The 16,436-nt window shown below is 48.1% G+C and overlaps 3 protein-coding genes across 3 annotated transcripts in view; 1 reads left to right on the top strand and 2 right to left on the bottom strand.

The window, feature by feature from the left end:
* Positions 1–595: 595 nt before the first annotated feature.
* Positions 596–3,093, bottom strand: LOC105454965 (WD repeat domain phosphoinositide-interacting protein 3). Its single transcript, XM_011697955.1, has 6 exons — positions 2,815–3,093; positions 1,923–2,099; positions 1,585–1,842; positions 1,263–1,464; positions 925–1,148; positions 596–814 (listed from the first exon to the last, which is right to left on the bottom strand). Exons 1-6 carry the CDS (start codon positions 2,879–2,881, stop codon positions 708–710), a joined length of 1,035 nt encoding a protein of 344 aa, XP_011696257.1. The 5' UTR covers positions 2,882–3,093; the 3' UTR covers positions 596–707.
* Positions 3,094–4,271: 1,178 nt separating this feature from the next.
* On the top strand, positions 4,272–5,131 carry LOC105455001 (rRNA methyltransferase 2, mitochondrial). Its single transcript, XM_011698018.1, has one exon. The coding sequence runs from the start codon at positions 4,272–4,274 to the stop codon at positions 5,016–5,018; it is 747 nt and encodes a 248-aa protein (XP_011696320.1). The 3' UTR covers positions 5,019–5,131.
* A 1,995-nt stretch (positions 5,132–7,126) lies between these two features.
* The window catches only part of LOC105455000, a 51,432-nt gene continuing 42,122 nt past the window's right edge, over positions 7,127–16,436 (bottom strand). Inside the window, exon 2 of the mRNA XM_011698017.1 lies at positions 7,127–10,897. Coding sequence (XP_011696319.1) covers positions 8,259–10,769 — 2,511 coding nt within the window. The 5' untranslated portion in view covers positions 10,770–10,897 and the 3' untranslated portion in view covers positions 7,127–8,258. The remainder of the gene's footprint in view (positions 10,898–16,436) is intronic.

The following is a 16,436-nucleotide window of genomic DNA, read 5'->3' as shown; positions in this document are numbered from 1 at the left end:
GGAGAACATGAATGTAATTTATCTCCGCTATAAGGGACGCAAAACGGGTTTTCCTTCGGCTGGAAACTACGTTTGAACTCGTCCACTGTCTTCTTCTATCCCCTCTCGATGACTCGAGGAAAGAGAGAGACAGAGAAGAGAGGAGGGAGTACGAGGGGGGGGGAGGGGGGAGTTGGGATCAACTCTGGGGCCCAAGGAGGGTGGTTGTTAAGGGAGGTACCGCCGCTTCGGTGAATCAAAGAAATATTATATCATTAATACAGACCCCAGGGTGCAATGGGGCCGCTGGGTGTCTGCATGGAGCGCACCACCATCCTCGAGCAGCCTCCTTCTGTCGATTTCCCAACCATCCGAGCGAGCCAGCCACCCTCTCTCTACCCCCTTTTTCTTACGCGAAAGCTCTTCTCGTCTCTCTCTCTCTCTCTCTCTCTCTCTCTCTCTCTCTAACAGGCGGCCTCGCACAACACGACAAATGCAATATACATCGATATATTTCGCTATAAATAATACAATAAGATTTTAATACACGATTAATACGGTACGCAAATCGGGGCTGCTCTGTGCTGCTGTTAACACTTTATTTATTTTATTTCTTTTTTTTTTTTTTTTTTTACTCAGCCGAAATGAGTGGAAAACAACGAAGGAACACGAAGGTCGTCTCTCGTCGCGCGGTCGGGGAATTCACCGCGCCGTTACGTATCCTCCAATCACGCTTTGTCATCGGTCAACTCGAGAAACTGCGCGTAAAAGTCTCTCGTGCACTCGCCCTTGTTGTTGAACACGAACTTGTAATAACTACCGTCTGCGCATATCACTGCACATAAGGGAAATCGTGAAAAAACAAGAAAAAAAAAACATGAGACATTGATCGGAGTATGTAACGGTTTAAAAATCTTCTGAATACGCAAAGTGCGCTCGGCTTACCTATGATGCTATTGTTGTCCTGGCCGAACGCGCACATGCACTGGGGACCGCCCGGCACTTGAAACTTGCAGAAACTCCAACTCGAGCTGAAGTACTTTGGCAGGAACGTGGCGGACGCTAAACTAGACTGACGATTCAGCTTCTGATCCTCGACGGCGAATACGTGCACGGTGCCGTGGTCGCTGGCGACGCACAGCCACGTGGAGTCGTGATTGAAGTTTATGCTGCGAAACGAAACGCGCGTCTCAATATTAATATTCCGTGCCCGCCATTCGCGCGCCACGTGCTTCGTCCACGTCCTCTCCCCCTTCCCTTCCCCCTCGCGCCGCTCTTCTTACCAATAGATATTTGCGTGATTCGCTCCTCTTCTCAACTCGTTAATCATGTTACCGTTCTGCGTATCGAACACTCTTATCAAAGTACCTTTCTCCGAGGCAGTGGCCAACCTGGTGCCCTGCAGATTTAGAGCTATGCAAGATAAAGGCGTTTCGTGTGCTTCTATATTTAGGGGCTGCTTCTCCGTGTTAGCCAGGTCTATAACTGAAATTATAAATAATACAATTCGGGTCGTCGGTAATTAACGTATAATAAACATGTTCTGTTCCAAGTGCAAGACGCAGATCACTCGAGCTCGCTCCTCTCGACAAGGCAGATCCTCACCTTGAACGTGGCCGTTCTTTCGCCCGGGAAAGGCGAGCAGGGAGTTGTTGCTGTTCGGACACAGGACGCACAGCCCACGCGGATTGGGATTGGTTTCAAACACGTGCAACTGTTGGGGATTCTGCGTGAACGTGTAAACCTTGATGACACCCTCCAGCACCACCACTATCCTGTCTCTCCGCAATTTGACCCCCTTCACGGGCGCGTTGAAGTCCAGGGTGATTGCCGGCAGCTTCTTTATGTCGTCCCATATCATGACTGCAATTACACGAGATATAAGTGGCCCGTATCTACAATAACACACCGTATATATATATATACGTGGAAAGTACGTGAACCTTTGTTTGTCGGGTACATCGGCTTGACTCCACCGCCGACCAGCGCCAGATAATTGCATCTGAAGAGCATCTCCACATAACCGAGGCCCCCGTCGCTGAAGTCATGTCTCTCTTTCTCCTTCAGCGGATCACAGTTGTACACACGGAACCCGTTCTCCATGCCACAGGCGAAGCATCCTGCGAACGCGTGAACGAAGCGGCGATACAGCAACATTTTTTATCTGCTGGCGCGTAAGTATGTATACATACATCCCCTTTCCCGGGCAATATCAATCGACCGTCGCGCGTTCGTATTCACGATACTATGCACGCGCGCATAAGATGACTGGACCCGATAAACTCGCAACACACACGGAAACGCGCGATACCGCGCGGAATTTATTTCAAGTCGCACTACGGTGCAGCGACGGTGGTGATCGCATCGGGACGCGACGGAAGGAAGACGAGAGAGGGACGCAGATACGAACGTATATCGTATTCATTCACCGAGGCATTTTACAAAAATGCCCAAAAGATGATCCGCTCGCTCGCTAACGGGATTCTGTAAACGATGCGGCGAGTCCGCTGCAAAAAATCCGCACGAACGGGTCGAACGGCGCGGCGGAGAGACTCGCGGCCGATCGATCGGCGAGATCGCGAGGTCGTCGGTCGGTCCTCCGGCGCTCCAGCCCTTTTACGACCGCGCGAAGTTAAGAGGGAAAAGGAACAGTCCGCGAGATCATCGTCGAACATCGCCTCGCGTTGCCCCGTGTCGCGTCGCGTGGACGCGCGGTCGGCTCGGCTATAGGTTAGAACGCGGAAGCGAGGCGAATCTGACAGATACGCGCGGCGGCGGCGACCGACGTTTCGCGCGCCGTCGGGCACGCTGTCAGGCAACGCCGCGCGGACGTACCTTGGTCCTGATTGAAGCCGGCGTAGAGCAGGCCGTTGCCGTGCGCGTTGCCCGCGGTGAGGTTCATCGTCGTGGATCGCCCGGTCGAGACGGAAACATCCGGAGACCCTCCGGAGACACTCGTGTATGTATGTTCCTCGCGCCGCGGCTCTCGGTCACATCACGTCGCCGCCGCCGGTCCGCGACACTCTTCCCCCTGTCCTGTGTGCCGCTGCGAGCGTGCTGCCGAGTGCCGAGTTAACCGAGAACGTGCACGCGCATGTAAGTGGGCTGCGTGTGTGTGGTGCGCGAGAGTCGAGTGCTTCTGATAAGCGTGCATATTGACATACATAATACATATACGCTCGGTTACTCGAAGTACCGGAGGCACAAGGAATTATTAGACCGACAATCTTATGGCGTTAAAATTTAGATGAAACAACTCCACAATATTTTCTTGATTAATATTATTTTTATTTTTTTTGTCGATTTATTAATTTTTATCCTGATAGACTGTGATGCTTCATAAATTTATATTCATTTACGTTTCGATAACATTCGATTTTTTTATTTAAAACTGCACTTTTATGGTATCATTTGGGGATTAGATTATCCATGTGAAGTGATGATTGTAAAAAAGTTTTATTTTTTCGGCGCAATGTATGCAGTATTATATTGCGTTGTAAATTTTTATTCACGAGGCATTATTCGTAGAATAATAAATCCAATACTGCGCGTTATAAATTGATTAATTATATATTCGTGTATATATTTATGTGTTGGTACGATCGAAAAATTTATATCTACAGCCAGTAATATTGATACCCTTCAATTTCATCGCGGTGTTTGTTCCTTGAACAGAATATCTTACACCTTTTTTCTCTCTCTCTCTCTCTTACCAATGCCTATCGTTATATATCTGTTCCGTTTCAAGTACAGAAAATGCAATACGCATGCTATAAAGGAGCAATATATGTATATCTTTAATTTTGATATCTTTTTCATGTCGCGTCTGAATTGATTGAATTCCTGCGCATCAAGACTTTTTTGTTAAAAAGACGAAACCGATCTTTTTATAACAATCAATCTGATATTATTTATGCCGAGTTTCTGACAAAACTCTACCGACGGCAGAGAGAGAGCTTCTCTCTACCGACTGACGTTGAACAGCTGATTGCAGGCAGCCAAAACGGGAGCGCAGTAGCGCACTTGCGACGGCCCGGATGGGCAACATGGTCGCGCCCAGAGTTGCGCTTTCGTGGTGCCGGCAGGCTGCTTTTTACACACATTTGTCCTCCGATTAATTACGCGGATTTGTACGCACGAGCGCGATTCACTGGGAACGTATGGCCCTCAATCTGGCGACAGATAAATATCCAGCCCACGACTTCCACGAGACGTCTCTTCCGACCGTCGGAGCGCGCCGAGCGACGCGCGCTCGAACAGGTTAGAATCACACTCGCGTTGTCCATCCTGGGATGAATTCCCTCCGCGGGATCGTCTCGCGGGCGAGAGGCGTGCACACCGGACGCGCGCTGCTCAAGGAGGCCCCGCGGAATCTGAAGGGTAAGAAGCACAGCTCGCAGCTGTGGCTGATGCGGCAGATGCGCGATCCGTACGTGGAGAAGGCGAAGCAGGAGAACTACCGGTGCAGGAGCGCGTTCAAGCTCCTGGAGATCAACGAGCGTCACAGGATCCTCAGCCCGGGTCTGACCGTCGTGGACTGCGGCGCGGCGCCGGGCAGCTGGACGCAGGTCGCCGTCAACCTGACGAACGCGCACGGCAAGCGGGAGGGCCCGGTCGGCACGGTGTACGCCGTCGACCGGCTCCCCTTTTACCCCGTGGAGGGCGCGACCGTCCTGGGGAACATGGACTTCACGAGCGCGAAGACGCAGGAGACGCTGAGCGAGTTGCTGCGGGGGGAGAAGGCCGACGTTGTCCTGTCCGACATGGCCCCGAACGCGTCCGGCGTTCGCGACATAGACCACGATAATATAATGCTGCTAGCGTACGCCGTCCTGAGATTCGCCCTGCAGATCGGCAGGGTGCACCGTGGCAGCGCGCTCGTGGTGAAGGTCTGGGACGGCGGTAAGACGCGACAGTTCGAGGAGAATCTGTTAAAATTTTACAACAGCGTCAGGGTGATCAGGCCTGACGCGACGAGGGACGAGTCGACCGAGAAGTTCTTCCTGGCTCGGGGATTCAAAGGTCTCAAGACGAGCTGACGAAGCTGATTAAATTAGTTTATATAGGTACAATATTTTGTGGGATACGAGGGATGTGTGCGGTGAGCGGGAGGATTGATACAAATAAAAGAGCACGATAATTTGGTATCATACGGGCGTCGTATGCGGTTCTTTCTTTTCTTACAACTTCTCGTCACTCTCTCTCTCTCTCTCTCTCTCTCTCTCTCTCTAACAGGCGGCCTCGCACAACACGACAAATGCAATATACATCGATATATTTCGCTATAAATAATACAATAAGATTTTAATACACGATTAATACGGTACGCAAATCGGGGCTGCTCTGTGCTGCTGTTAACACTTTATTTATTTTATTTCTTTTTTTTTATTATGCCTACATTATGCCTCTATGCATATATACATTCCTCGATGAGTAAAATTAATATGTACACGAAATCGACATTCAATAGTACGGGAGAGACATTACACACCACATTGAAACATGTAGATCAGTAGAATTACTGGCCGCACAATGTCAAGTACATATCGTAAAATCTTTTGGGATTCATTATCGGCGTTCATTAGCGGGAAACACACGCGCAGGAATAACAAAAGCTGACTCGAAATGTCTCGATGGAGCAATCCTTATAGAATTCCGATAACGTCCGCTACAATAAAAGCCGCGGCTTTTCCTAGCGACATGTATGCAATAGATTGAAGTCAAGAAGCCAACAAATTTTAATACACGATTATTAACATGATTTAATACATTCTATGAATATTATATAAGTGCTACTTTTTTAATCATAGTCTTATATCTGTCAATAATCTAAAAATTTCCTATATTTTAAACACTTTGATCTTAAGGAGAAGAAAGCTGAGTCAATATTTTCAGGAGAGTATTACAAAGTGACAATTTAATAGTATAACATTATTCTAAATTATTTGCCTAATGAAAATTAACTTACAAAGACTTTTTTGATTTTACAATTTTTTACGCATCGATAAAAATCATTTAAAATATTCTATATCGAGATTTACGTTATCAATACTAGTCTCAAATAAATAAAAGCTTTAAGTGATTCTTGCTTACATGTTACATATAACCGGAGCGTTTATTATAGCGGTATCGGTGACATTGTTGCCGTCAAAATGCAATAATCTTGCCTGGACGAGAAGGCAAAGCGAATACACGACAAAGATCATCGAAACTTTTCGACCACCGATTTCAACAGCTGGGGCACGTGCCATGAAACTGCTCGGAATGGATTCCGATTTCAGAATTATTCAATTATTCCTTAGATTTGCAGAAAAAATGAAATAATTTCGATCGGAGTCCATTTCGAACGGTTCCCACAATACGTGCCCTAAGCGAAATCACCTTTGGGAAGCTGTCGACGTGAAACAACGATCGATTAGGTCACACCGAAAACACTTATTCTACGCTGTGAGCTGGCTAATGTAGGTGTAATTCATGATTGATCCGCAGGAAGAGGTCTAAACACGTCCGCGCGCACGCTTGTCGTCTGTAAAATCGAGTTGAAGTTAGAAAAAAATCTGCAAAAGGGACCGTGTAAACCGGAAACGGCGTTCGCACGTCCTTCTCTTCGAATCTTACAACGACGAGCACAGAGATTGATGCTGCATGATATATTATATATATATTTCTTTAATGAAGAGAGCAACACGATTTTCCAAAATTTCGTACGACCGAAAATCGACTACTACTAATAATAATAACTCTAAAGATCAGTCTGTGCTTCAATAACACTTCCGTTAGTAAATGAGCTCGACACATCGCTCGCGAGCTCGCAAATCGCCGTTCATCCTTATCTCGAAATTAGTGTTAACACTGACGAGTCTAATCACTATCTCTCTGCCGCACAGAGAATAAAGATTCATCAACGATAATTCGCACGAAACTCGGCTGAATTAATGACTATTTTATCATGCGATAGTCTAATCAGCGATATATATATTTTTTTTTTATCAAGAATTTATCTTCTCGCATTTTCGTCGCATATTTAATATTCAATGCAATTGTTTCGTAATATTTTCATAAAGTTTATTTGTCACATTAAAATAATAGAATCAAATAAAGTCAAATAAAACCAAATAAAATCAAATAAATATATAGTGAAGTACAAACAGAATTAAGATAAAATTAGAAAATGATTATTATTATTATTAAAATAACAATGATAGTTAAAAATATAGGGATCCAGGCGTCCCACGTCAAATCAAATATGTGACGAAAACGCGGATCGTTATTAATTTCTACAGTCGAAAAAATGTAAAAAAATCACTCGTAAAAAAATTTAAAAGTTACTTCGGGGCAGTGTTTTTTTCTACTTTTTACTTTATTTTTAGCGCATGGTACCGTAGAAAATCATAGCTTTCGCTTGCTTGTTTCGTAAAATGTTAGCCTAGTTAAATGTCGTAATTCGAACAAATCGATTCGAACGACTTTGCTGTTCGAAACACAGTGACACGCATTTTTTTTTTCACGTCAATCAATATCTCGCTGTCGCCGGATACGCCAATGAGTTCGCAAGTGACAACCGACGCTCATCGGTGCCTCTTATTTTGAAATGCACGATGCAGTTCGAACTTTCCGTAGAAAGCCGCACGTCCGATTAAAACGCAACAAAATTCGTCGTCGATTGCGCAAATACTTTTGCGCTCCAACACGCTACTCGCTACTTCCACGCTACTTTCTCTGTCGAACGCTTATCACTATTAATTGCGCAGCATAGATTTTTTATCAAGACGCACGCGTGAGATTTTCCTCGAAAAGGATTTTCCCGGATGAGAGTTTAATCGCCGACGCGACGTGACGCAAACTTAATAAACGGACGTCTAAGTACGCTTCTGAATTTCCCTCCGCTCTTAGCGAGTCCAGTTTTCTTCTCACACGAAGGGAAGACAATATCCGGGGAAGATTACTTAGATTCTTCTTAGAGGATTCCTCCTTCTCCTGAGATCGTCAAAGTCTCCAACGAAGTTTGCAACATATTTGCTGAGCAGAAAATACCATGCGCGATACACGCGGTACCGAATTCTTCGACAACTCAAACAGATTGCTGCAGAATGTCTTTCGTTTCAACAATCCCTCTCGATGTTATCTTCAAGGTTCTCTCGTACAATAGCGATCTAAACGCGACGGCAATTCGCAAACTACCTTGACGCATTTTCAAAATTCTTCCCGAGTCATTTGACACACAGTTCCAAAACACATTTCATTGGACCTTTCTTTCAAGGAAAGCGACGTGAAGATAGTTAAACGCCGATTGGCGTCTTCCGCTTCGGCATTCGCACCCTGCTCCTCGGCGATTTCCCCATGAAGGGATCCAACCTTCGCGACTGTCGCGACTGCCCCCCAAAGTCTGGCTCGTATGGATCATGAGAGCTTTCCCAGATCTGCTCGTTGACCCTCGCCGCCTCGTTGTTCGGGTAGGCGGGATAGATAGCCGGGTCCCTGATAAGCGGCAGCTTGCTCCAGAAACGCATCAGATCCGGTCGCCGATTCTGCCTGTCGCCGGTCGCCGCCTCGACCGTGATGCGATCGTGCTCCGATCGGACCGGGTTCCAATACACCGACTGATAAACTGGCTTCTGGCGGGTGGGTACGCTGCTCTTGGTGCTGGTGACGCCGTCGTCGTCCGCGGGATAGCGCGAGTTCTGCTTGTAACTCGGACCGTGTATGCTGTTGACTTCGCTGGACGGGAACCTCACGTGGCCGTCTTGCTGCGGCTGCCTCACGTAATCGTAAAATCTCACCAGATCCTCGCCCGAGTCGAGGTTCATCGTCGTCCGTGCGGAGCTGCTCGCCGGGACGTTTGACTCTGGGTCCTTCGGACTTTCCTGCAGCACGCTCCCTTTGACGTTCGATCGTTTCTCGTTGCTCGTGCGTGTCTCGACCGTCGGGTCTTCCTCCGGCGAATCGTGCAACAGCGATTCGGACGAAGAGGCCGCAGCCTCCGGTTTCTTGTTCCTCGCGAGCACCGTGGAGAATTGTGGGGTAAACGACTCGTGCGAGTTAGCGGATATCGGGAAAAGATCTAGACCTTGAGAAAAGAAGACTTGCGGCCTGACATCAGGACTCTTACGATTACCGAACGATTCTACGGAATCGTCCTCGCTGTTCCTGACAATTTTTTCCGTCACGTTCGGCAACGTTGTGGTGGTGGTGGTGGTGGTGGTGATGGCGGCGATGGTGGTAGTAGGGGCGGCGGTGGTGGTGGTGGTGGCCTGCAGCCTCTCGGTGTTCACGTCCAAGAGCGTCGTCTCCAGAATGAAGTCACCGTCGATGCTGACCTCGCTGGAGACATTACTCCCCGCCTCGTCCTTGTCCTCCGTAGGCGCGGAATCGTTGAAGCGAATCATCACCTGGTCGCGTGTGTCGAGCGCCTTCAGATCCGCGGTCTGGTTCCGCTGTCGCTGATGGCGATCGGGTCGCTCGACGTCCCGCGTGATGGGAATCGTCATGCCGGCCTCGCCGTGCTTCAGCAGCTCCTCAGCCGAATCCTCCTCGTCCGGCACGTCCGTGCTGTACGGATAATCCTCTGTGTCATCCTCTTCCTCGTCATAGAACTCCGCGTCCTGCGAGTCGTTCGGCTTGGCAGTCTCCACCGGAGTTACCTCGTCCTCCGCGTACGTCTCGTTGTCGCGCTGCTCGTCCAGCGGGATCGACGTCAGTTGCTTGGCAGGCGGAAGCGCGGAGTCCGGTGCGCCAGTGATGGCGACGCTCTCGTTAGTGCCCGAGGTGAAATTGGACAGCTGCGCGATTTCCTCGACGGTGTCGTTCCGCATCGACGGCAGATCGTCCACCTTTGTCAGCTTCGTCGGCGAGATCAGCAGCACCAGTGTGGGCGACGATTCGGTGGAGCTCTCCCGCTTCTCTGTCGTCGAGACGCTCTCTTCCGTGCCGTCACTCTCCGCGTTGACCCTCTTCACGCCCGAGGAATTTGACAGCGTCTTCAGATCCACCGGGATCTTGTAGTCCACCACGTCTGAGAAAGTGGTGTCGTTCGTCTCCTCGATCAACTCCGTTACTGGAAATTCCGTCGCGGGAGGCTTCCGATCAATCTTCTTAATGTCGTCATTATTGGAATTCTCGAGAAAAAACGTCGACTCCTCCTCGTCCAAGGTCGTGTCGTTCTTCACGTCGTACAGATTCGTCTCGTGTGGCTTCGCCTTCTCCTCGCCCGCCGCCAGGTCAGTCTCGTTGCACGTCGACACCGCGTCCGGTAGATTCGTCGAGAACGTCTCCTCGAACTCGACCTCCGTCGACTGGGGCTCGACGTCGGGCACCAGAGGGATATTGAGCTGCAGAGGACCGGTCGATTTCTTATTCTCGTTCTTGGAGGCCGGCGGATTAGCGAACATGAGCTTGAGCCGCTCGAGGATGAAGTCCTTGTGCGCGGTCGCGTTGATGCTTATACTCTTCACGCACCTGCCCATCTTGTCCGCGTGATAGCCCTCCGCGCATTCTGGTAACACCGGAGCGATGAACACGCTCTTCGGCGTTATCCTTCGCAGGAGAGTGGCGGAGTCGAGGCCGGATTGTAGGCCGCCCTGCGTGTCCACCAGGAGCCACGCTTGCCAGTAGTCGCTCAGTGAGCCGATGTCCTTCTTCTTGGGCGTCGACGACGACGGCGACAACGACGACGTCGACGGTGTTTCCTCAGGTACGCGTACAGGCGCCAGCTCGCCGCCGCAGATCATCCCGAGAAGCAGCAAGACGGGCAACATTCGCCACCGGGAGTGCCTTCGCCGTAGGCTCAACATCGTTTCGTTCTCGCGCTTCTGCTCGAAGCCTCTTCACTCGGAGCTCGGGAAAGCTTATCTCAAGACGCTCGTCTGGAAGACGCTTGCTTGGTCACCTGTCCCTCGTTTTTGGAAGCATCAGGCTCAATCTGTCAAACAGATAAGATCAAGTCAATCGTTTTATCTTTCTTAGGCGCGTGCAATGTATGTACGCGCGCGCGCGGTCGAGCGGGATCGAGCGGAGAAATTAGCAATACGTTTGCCCAACATGCGGCCGATGTATTAACTTCAGCCGCCGGGGCTTTCACTTAAGTTAACGGCTCATCCCAGGGAGCAATATTAACCCAGTTTCTAATCTTAATAGACGCCACTTAGCCGACGGTGCGCAGTACACCGGACGCGCATCGTTCTCCCCCGAGGCAATTTAGGGCCCGCGAGTTTCCACAGGAATTTCTCAGAATGTTGCGCGCATCTGCTTCGAGCTTCGTGCCTCTAAAGTGCCCCCTAGAAATGCTTCCATCTGTCTCTACGAGTCATACGGGACTTGAATAATTAGAAGAGAGAACTCCTCGATCCGAATGCGCGCGGCTGGACTAACCATATAGTGACGCAGCGTGACCACGCGGAAAAGAAATAAGTCGGCTCTGTTATTATCAAGTGAAAGTTGTTTCCGATCCTCTCTCGGAGAGCAAAGTGCTCATAACGGAAAAATCACGGGGGGAGGGGGATACTAAACTTCTATCCCGTCGTTCGGCGACATGCCACGCCACTATATGCACCGCAAAATCGATTGTCGATTTTATCAACTTACTCGACCGCCCGAATGAGCGGTATCCAATTAATCGTCGAGTTTACTGTGGATAGCAATGCGGACGACACGCGAGAAAGGAAGAGCCGCGCAGCTGAAAATACATCCATCAGACGAACGTGATGGTTCTGCGGGAACACGCGACGGCGAATCTTGGACGCGAATCATGTAGCAGAATTGCCATAATTCAGGAGACCTGTCCCACTAAAAATTTATCTAAATTCACATATGTATATACAGAGTCTGGTCAAATAACACGTACAAGCGACGTAATTCCTAGCTTATGAAAAAAAGAGAAAGAATAGAAAATAAAATTTTTCTATTTTCGGCTCACAATTAGTTTTCGAGAAAACCGAGTTTAAAAATCCGTACGCACGCTGTGTCTAAGGTATAACGGTTCGTCGAGCGACGTATAATACGCGTATTGTGTTTATAAACAATGTCTACATGGCATTTAAAAGCCACTGAGTTTCAAGGAAAATCACAAAGAAAATTTTTAATGAACAAAATTTAATTTTATCAATTACAGAATTGAAACTGTTGTTCTCGTTGTCGGATACATAACTGTCCTCGTCTATAATTATCGATATATGAACCCTCGGCAACGCATTTTGGTTTTTCTATTTTTCGAATGCGCGAGCGAGATTAATTGATTGTACTAATTGGTCCTCGACTTTCGATATCTTCACGTCGTGATATTTGAACGAAAACTGATTGTTCGGCATAGTAGAGCGTTGTTTATAAACACGAGACGCGTTACACGTTTGACAAACCGTATCTCAGCTGTAACAGCATGCGTACGCAACGGATTTTCAAACTTGATTATCTCGAAAGATACACCAAAAAATTTCATTGTACATATTTTTCTTATTTTTTTTCATAAGGAATCATGTCTTGCCCGCTTGTAGATACATATTCGGCCGGAATCTGTATATGTATAAACGAAATTAAAATGAAGAGTTTTTATTCATTTCTGAAAATAATTAAATATTTAATATTCTTTCAATTTAAAATATTTATAATATTAATTAAATGTATAAACATATTTAATGAAATGTTTAATGTAACTATTTTTTACTATAGAGATAATTGATGGTCATCAGCTGTCGTTTGCATACGTGACGGTTTTATTGCGCAATCTGCGCGTCGGTAGAAGAAAAATCAGAACGTGGCGCTCATCTGACGTGTCTCCCCTTCCTCCCCCCACCCCTCCATTTCCGCTCTTCGGTTACTTTTATATCTCGCTTTTTAACCGAGACGCTTCCGCGTATGAAGCCCAACATAAAAGGATAATTAAACGTATGCAACCGCGTCTCGCGATACACCGCCGCTTGCATTCTCTCGGAGGAGGTTTCGAGAAATACAATATACGAATATGTTTCGGCTTGTTACTAGGCGCTGACACGTTACCGTTCGCATATATCCTTAAAAGGCGTGCTGCAAAGTGCGTGCCTCATATGCGGCACTGCGGATAATGCAGCCCGCGAAGTGTGCGCGTATGTAGGTACGCGTACACAGCGCGAGGAAAAGTGAATGCACGCCGATCTGTTTTTACCGTTACGCAGGCACGCCGGGGGATTATGTCTGCCCCGTGAATAAGACGTACAAATACGAGAATCGACTTCCCGATCGTTTACGTGTCGTCGCCTCGCGGGGAATACTCCCGGGGCTTATTTCCACAGGGACGCCTCCTCGCCTTCTATTTTCAGTAGCAATAACACCGGGGAGCAACTCGGACACTTTATAGCGGTTCCGTGCGAGAAGCCGCGAAATGTCGTTATATATCTCAGTTTATACCGGAGTAATTCCTAACGTTGGTCTATCCCGAGATCGGTACACGGAGGACAAATTTGTCCGCGAAATATATATATATATATATGTAGTCGAAGCGCGCGTTTTTTCACATCGGAACTCCTCTTCCGCCTGGCGGTTCTTAATTTAAAATAAATGCGACCGCGCGCGTGCAATCTGGATCAATTTTTACCGTAACAAAAATTACGACGCCCGTCGTAAATCGCCCGTTTCCGGTGAGAAAAATGAATTCATTGCTCTACCGGGCAGTGCCTGCAGCTCTTGTTCCGAGGGGTGACACGAATCCGACGCCGGGGACGGGAAAGCGCAACGTGAAATTTCGAAGGAAAAAAAGCGGAATGCAAATTGATACGACGTGTCCGTATCACGCGGCGAGGAGGTAGAGAGAGACTTTTAAACGACTCAATTTATGAACATGCCCCGATGCAGATGTGAAATACAGTTTCCTGCGCGCGCGAGCCCGTTAGCATTCCAAAAAGTTCCAACGCGCCTCGAACCGTCCCGCCGCGCCGCGCGGCTTCTGAAATTGACGCCATAAATAAAACGCGCGCGTAACGACCGGCGGAGGGAGATTGAATGTCTCTCTCTCTCTCGCGCGCGCGCGCGCGACCATATTTATCAGCCTTTCCAATCAACGAAAGTCGATGCGTTAACATCGAGGTAAATGTCAGACGCGCGGAGGAGCGAGGCGGGAGGAAGCGCGCCCATCGTCTGGGCCTTTACCCGGGCGTTTACGATGCCGCACGTCGTCGCTGCCGCGCGCAATAATTTCGCTGACGGCGACGCGGCGACGGAAAAACGGGCGATTTTCACCGCGCGATATATTGGCAGCCCCAGAATTGGATCATCGCCGCCGGTTCATCGGCGATGATCGTTTCGGAACGAAGACTTAAAATATTTTGGGACATTCGTTGGATAATCGTTATCGCGGGGAGAGAAGGGGAGGGGGAGGGGAGGGGAGGATCGCCGATGTACGATTTATGTGAGAACGAACTAATTGTATTTCGTTCTACCTTCCTGGGGAGGGGGGGGGAGGATCGCCGATGTACGATTTATGTGAGAACGAACTAATTGTAAGTACTTCGTTCTACCTTCCTGGTATCTCCCAAGATATCGCCGTTGCGAGATATCGGTGTTGATTCTACTTTGGAACGATTGGAACTATCACGCGACGCACGGTGTGGAGACGTATATGGAAGCGTTTCTATATTAAGAGAGCTCGATATAAGGACCCTCGATTGCCGTCGATCGCGGTAAGATCGCTGAACTAGGGTACTTATCCTCTACAGCCTATTCCAGCTACAATCGCTTAAATGGGTACGGCGTATTTTGCGCTGATAAAAAGGTCGCTGTCGACGTCGTGCGGCGAGGATGTTGACACTGGTTGAAAAAGATCTTACTGAAATTAAATTGTGCTCTCTTTAACGAATTTGGAAAATTAGATTAGAATGTTAGGATGAAAACTATAAGATTTTTTTTTATTTCAGAGAAAGCGCCGTCGCTTTAATTAAGCAGTAAAACATGTTCAATTGTTAGGGGGAAGAGCGATACGAGACGTATACTCACGCATTAATAATTCCCCAGTGAAATTCTTTCGCGGAAGGTCGCGGAAGGCACGCTCGAATAATAAAAACCGAATCTTCGGTCGCCGTCCGACGAACGTTCGTTGCGCGCGCTCGCTCGCTTTGCTAAACAAAACGTGCGGCGCGCGTAGCCGAGGAGGAAAATAAAAGGCGTGTAAAAGGCGAGTATATCACGTTTAATGCCGGCGCGCGGCGCGTACGGACGCGAGCGCGTAATCCAGCTGTAAATTCAGTGATTCAGGGGGAGGAGGGGGGGGGGAGGGGACAGGGCGAAATAAAATATATAGCGTATCCGAAGTTCTCTCGCCGCTGTGCGCCGGACACACGATGTGTTGCTCGAGGTCACCGCGAAAGAGAATTAAAATCGGACATGGCAAAGCGGACACTTTATTGCGCGGCGTCGTGTAACGCCGGCGCGAAGGATCCCTCGAACGCGTTATCTCGCGAAAATATACGTACTTCTATATATAAAGAACGCTATATGAGAGAGATACGGCCCTAATAACGTGGAACTCGGCCGCCGCCGAGAAAAGAGATCTCCCGCAGACGTCGACGAGACTTTTTCGAGATTCCGGACTGTCTCTCCTCGCTCGTGCACCTACCGAGGCCCGTCACATTTTCGTACACGTGCCTCATCCTTCGGTATTATAAGCGTGGGATCGAACGAGGAATTAATGAGAATTTTACGGCATTTTTAATTCGCGCGGTATTATTAATTAATGGCTTCCGGCGTGCGCTGATGCGAATGGAAATGTTTACGGAGTGTCAAAAGTGCAGAGATATAACGGAGCGATATTTATGTCCAATCGAGAGTCCTTCTTGGAAATAAATTTGTTTACAAGGCTATCATCTGATTCTATAATATACGCAAAATATTATTATAGTTCTGGTTGTACTTATTGAGAGTTGATACTTTTTTTTTCCTCGTTGCGCGTTCTAGACGCGCCGATTTCTCCATAAAACTATTTTATACGTTATTACACGTTATTTTATATGTTATTAATATTCATATAGCGGTATATAATTTATCGCACTCGTTATATCGCATGTATTTTTTTCGATAATCTCCCTGGATGTGTTTTTCGTGAGTCACTTTTGCCATTTAATTTCGAATGCGTAGCGCAATAAAAATACCGACTCGGTTCGGCGAGAAAGTTTTTTATATTTTACGGATCGGGGCACGAGCACCGAATGGTTTCAGCAATGATTGCGATGAAGCATCCCGACGAGTACTTAAGTCGCGTCCCACTGATAGCTGATAGCGAGAGTATTTCCTACGCGAGCGTGCGAGCGCACAATTCGTTATCCGCGTTTGTCAATGACCAGCGGCTTTTATTGCTCGTGTACCAACCACCAAGCGTTTCTGTATCGGAAGTTTTCTCCGATATGGTTGTCACTTTCGACGCAAAGGGAGAAGATAGAGAGAGAGAGAGAGAGAGAGAGAGAGAGAGAGAGATATATGATGTAACAAATAAATACACATAA

The sequence above is a fragment of the Wasmannia auropunctata genome, unplaced genomic scaffold (assembly GCF_000956235.1).
Source record: "Wasmannia auropunctata unplaced genomic scaffold, wasmannia.A_1.0 LD335965.1, whole genome shotgun sequence".
In the NCBI taxonomy this organism is placed as follows: domain Eukaryota; kingdom Metazoa; phylum Arthropoda; class Insecta; order Hymenoptera; family Formicidae; genus Wasmannia; species Wasmannia auropunctata.
This window is presented reverse-complemented; position numbering and strand designations above follow the sequence as displayed.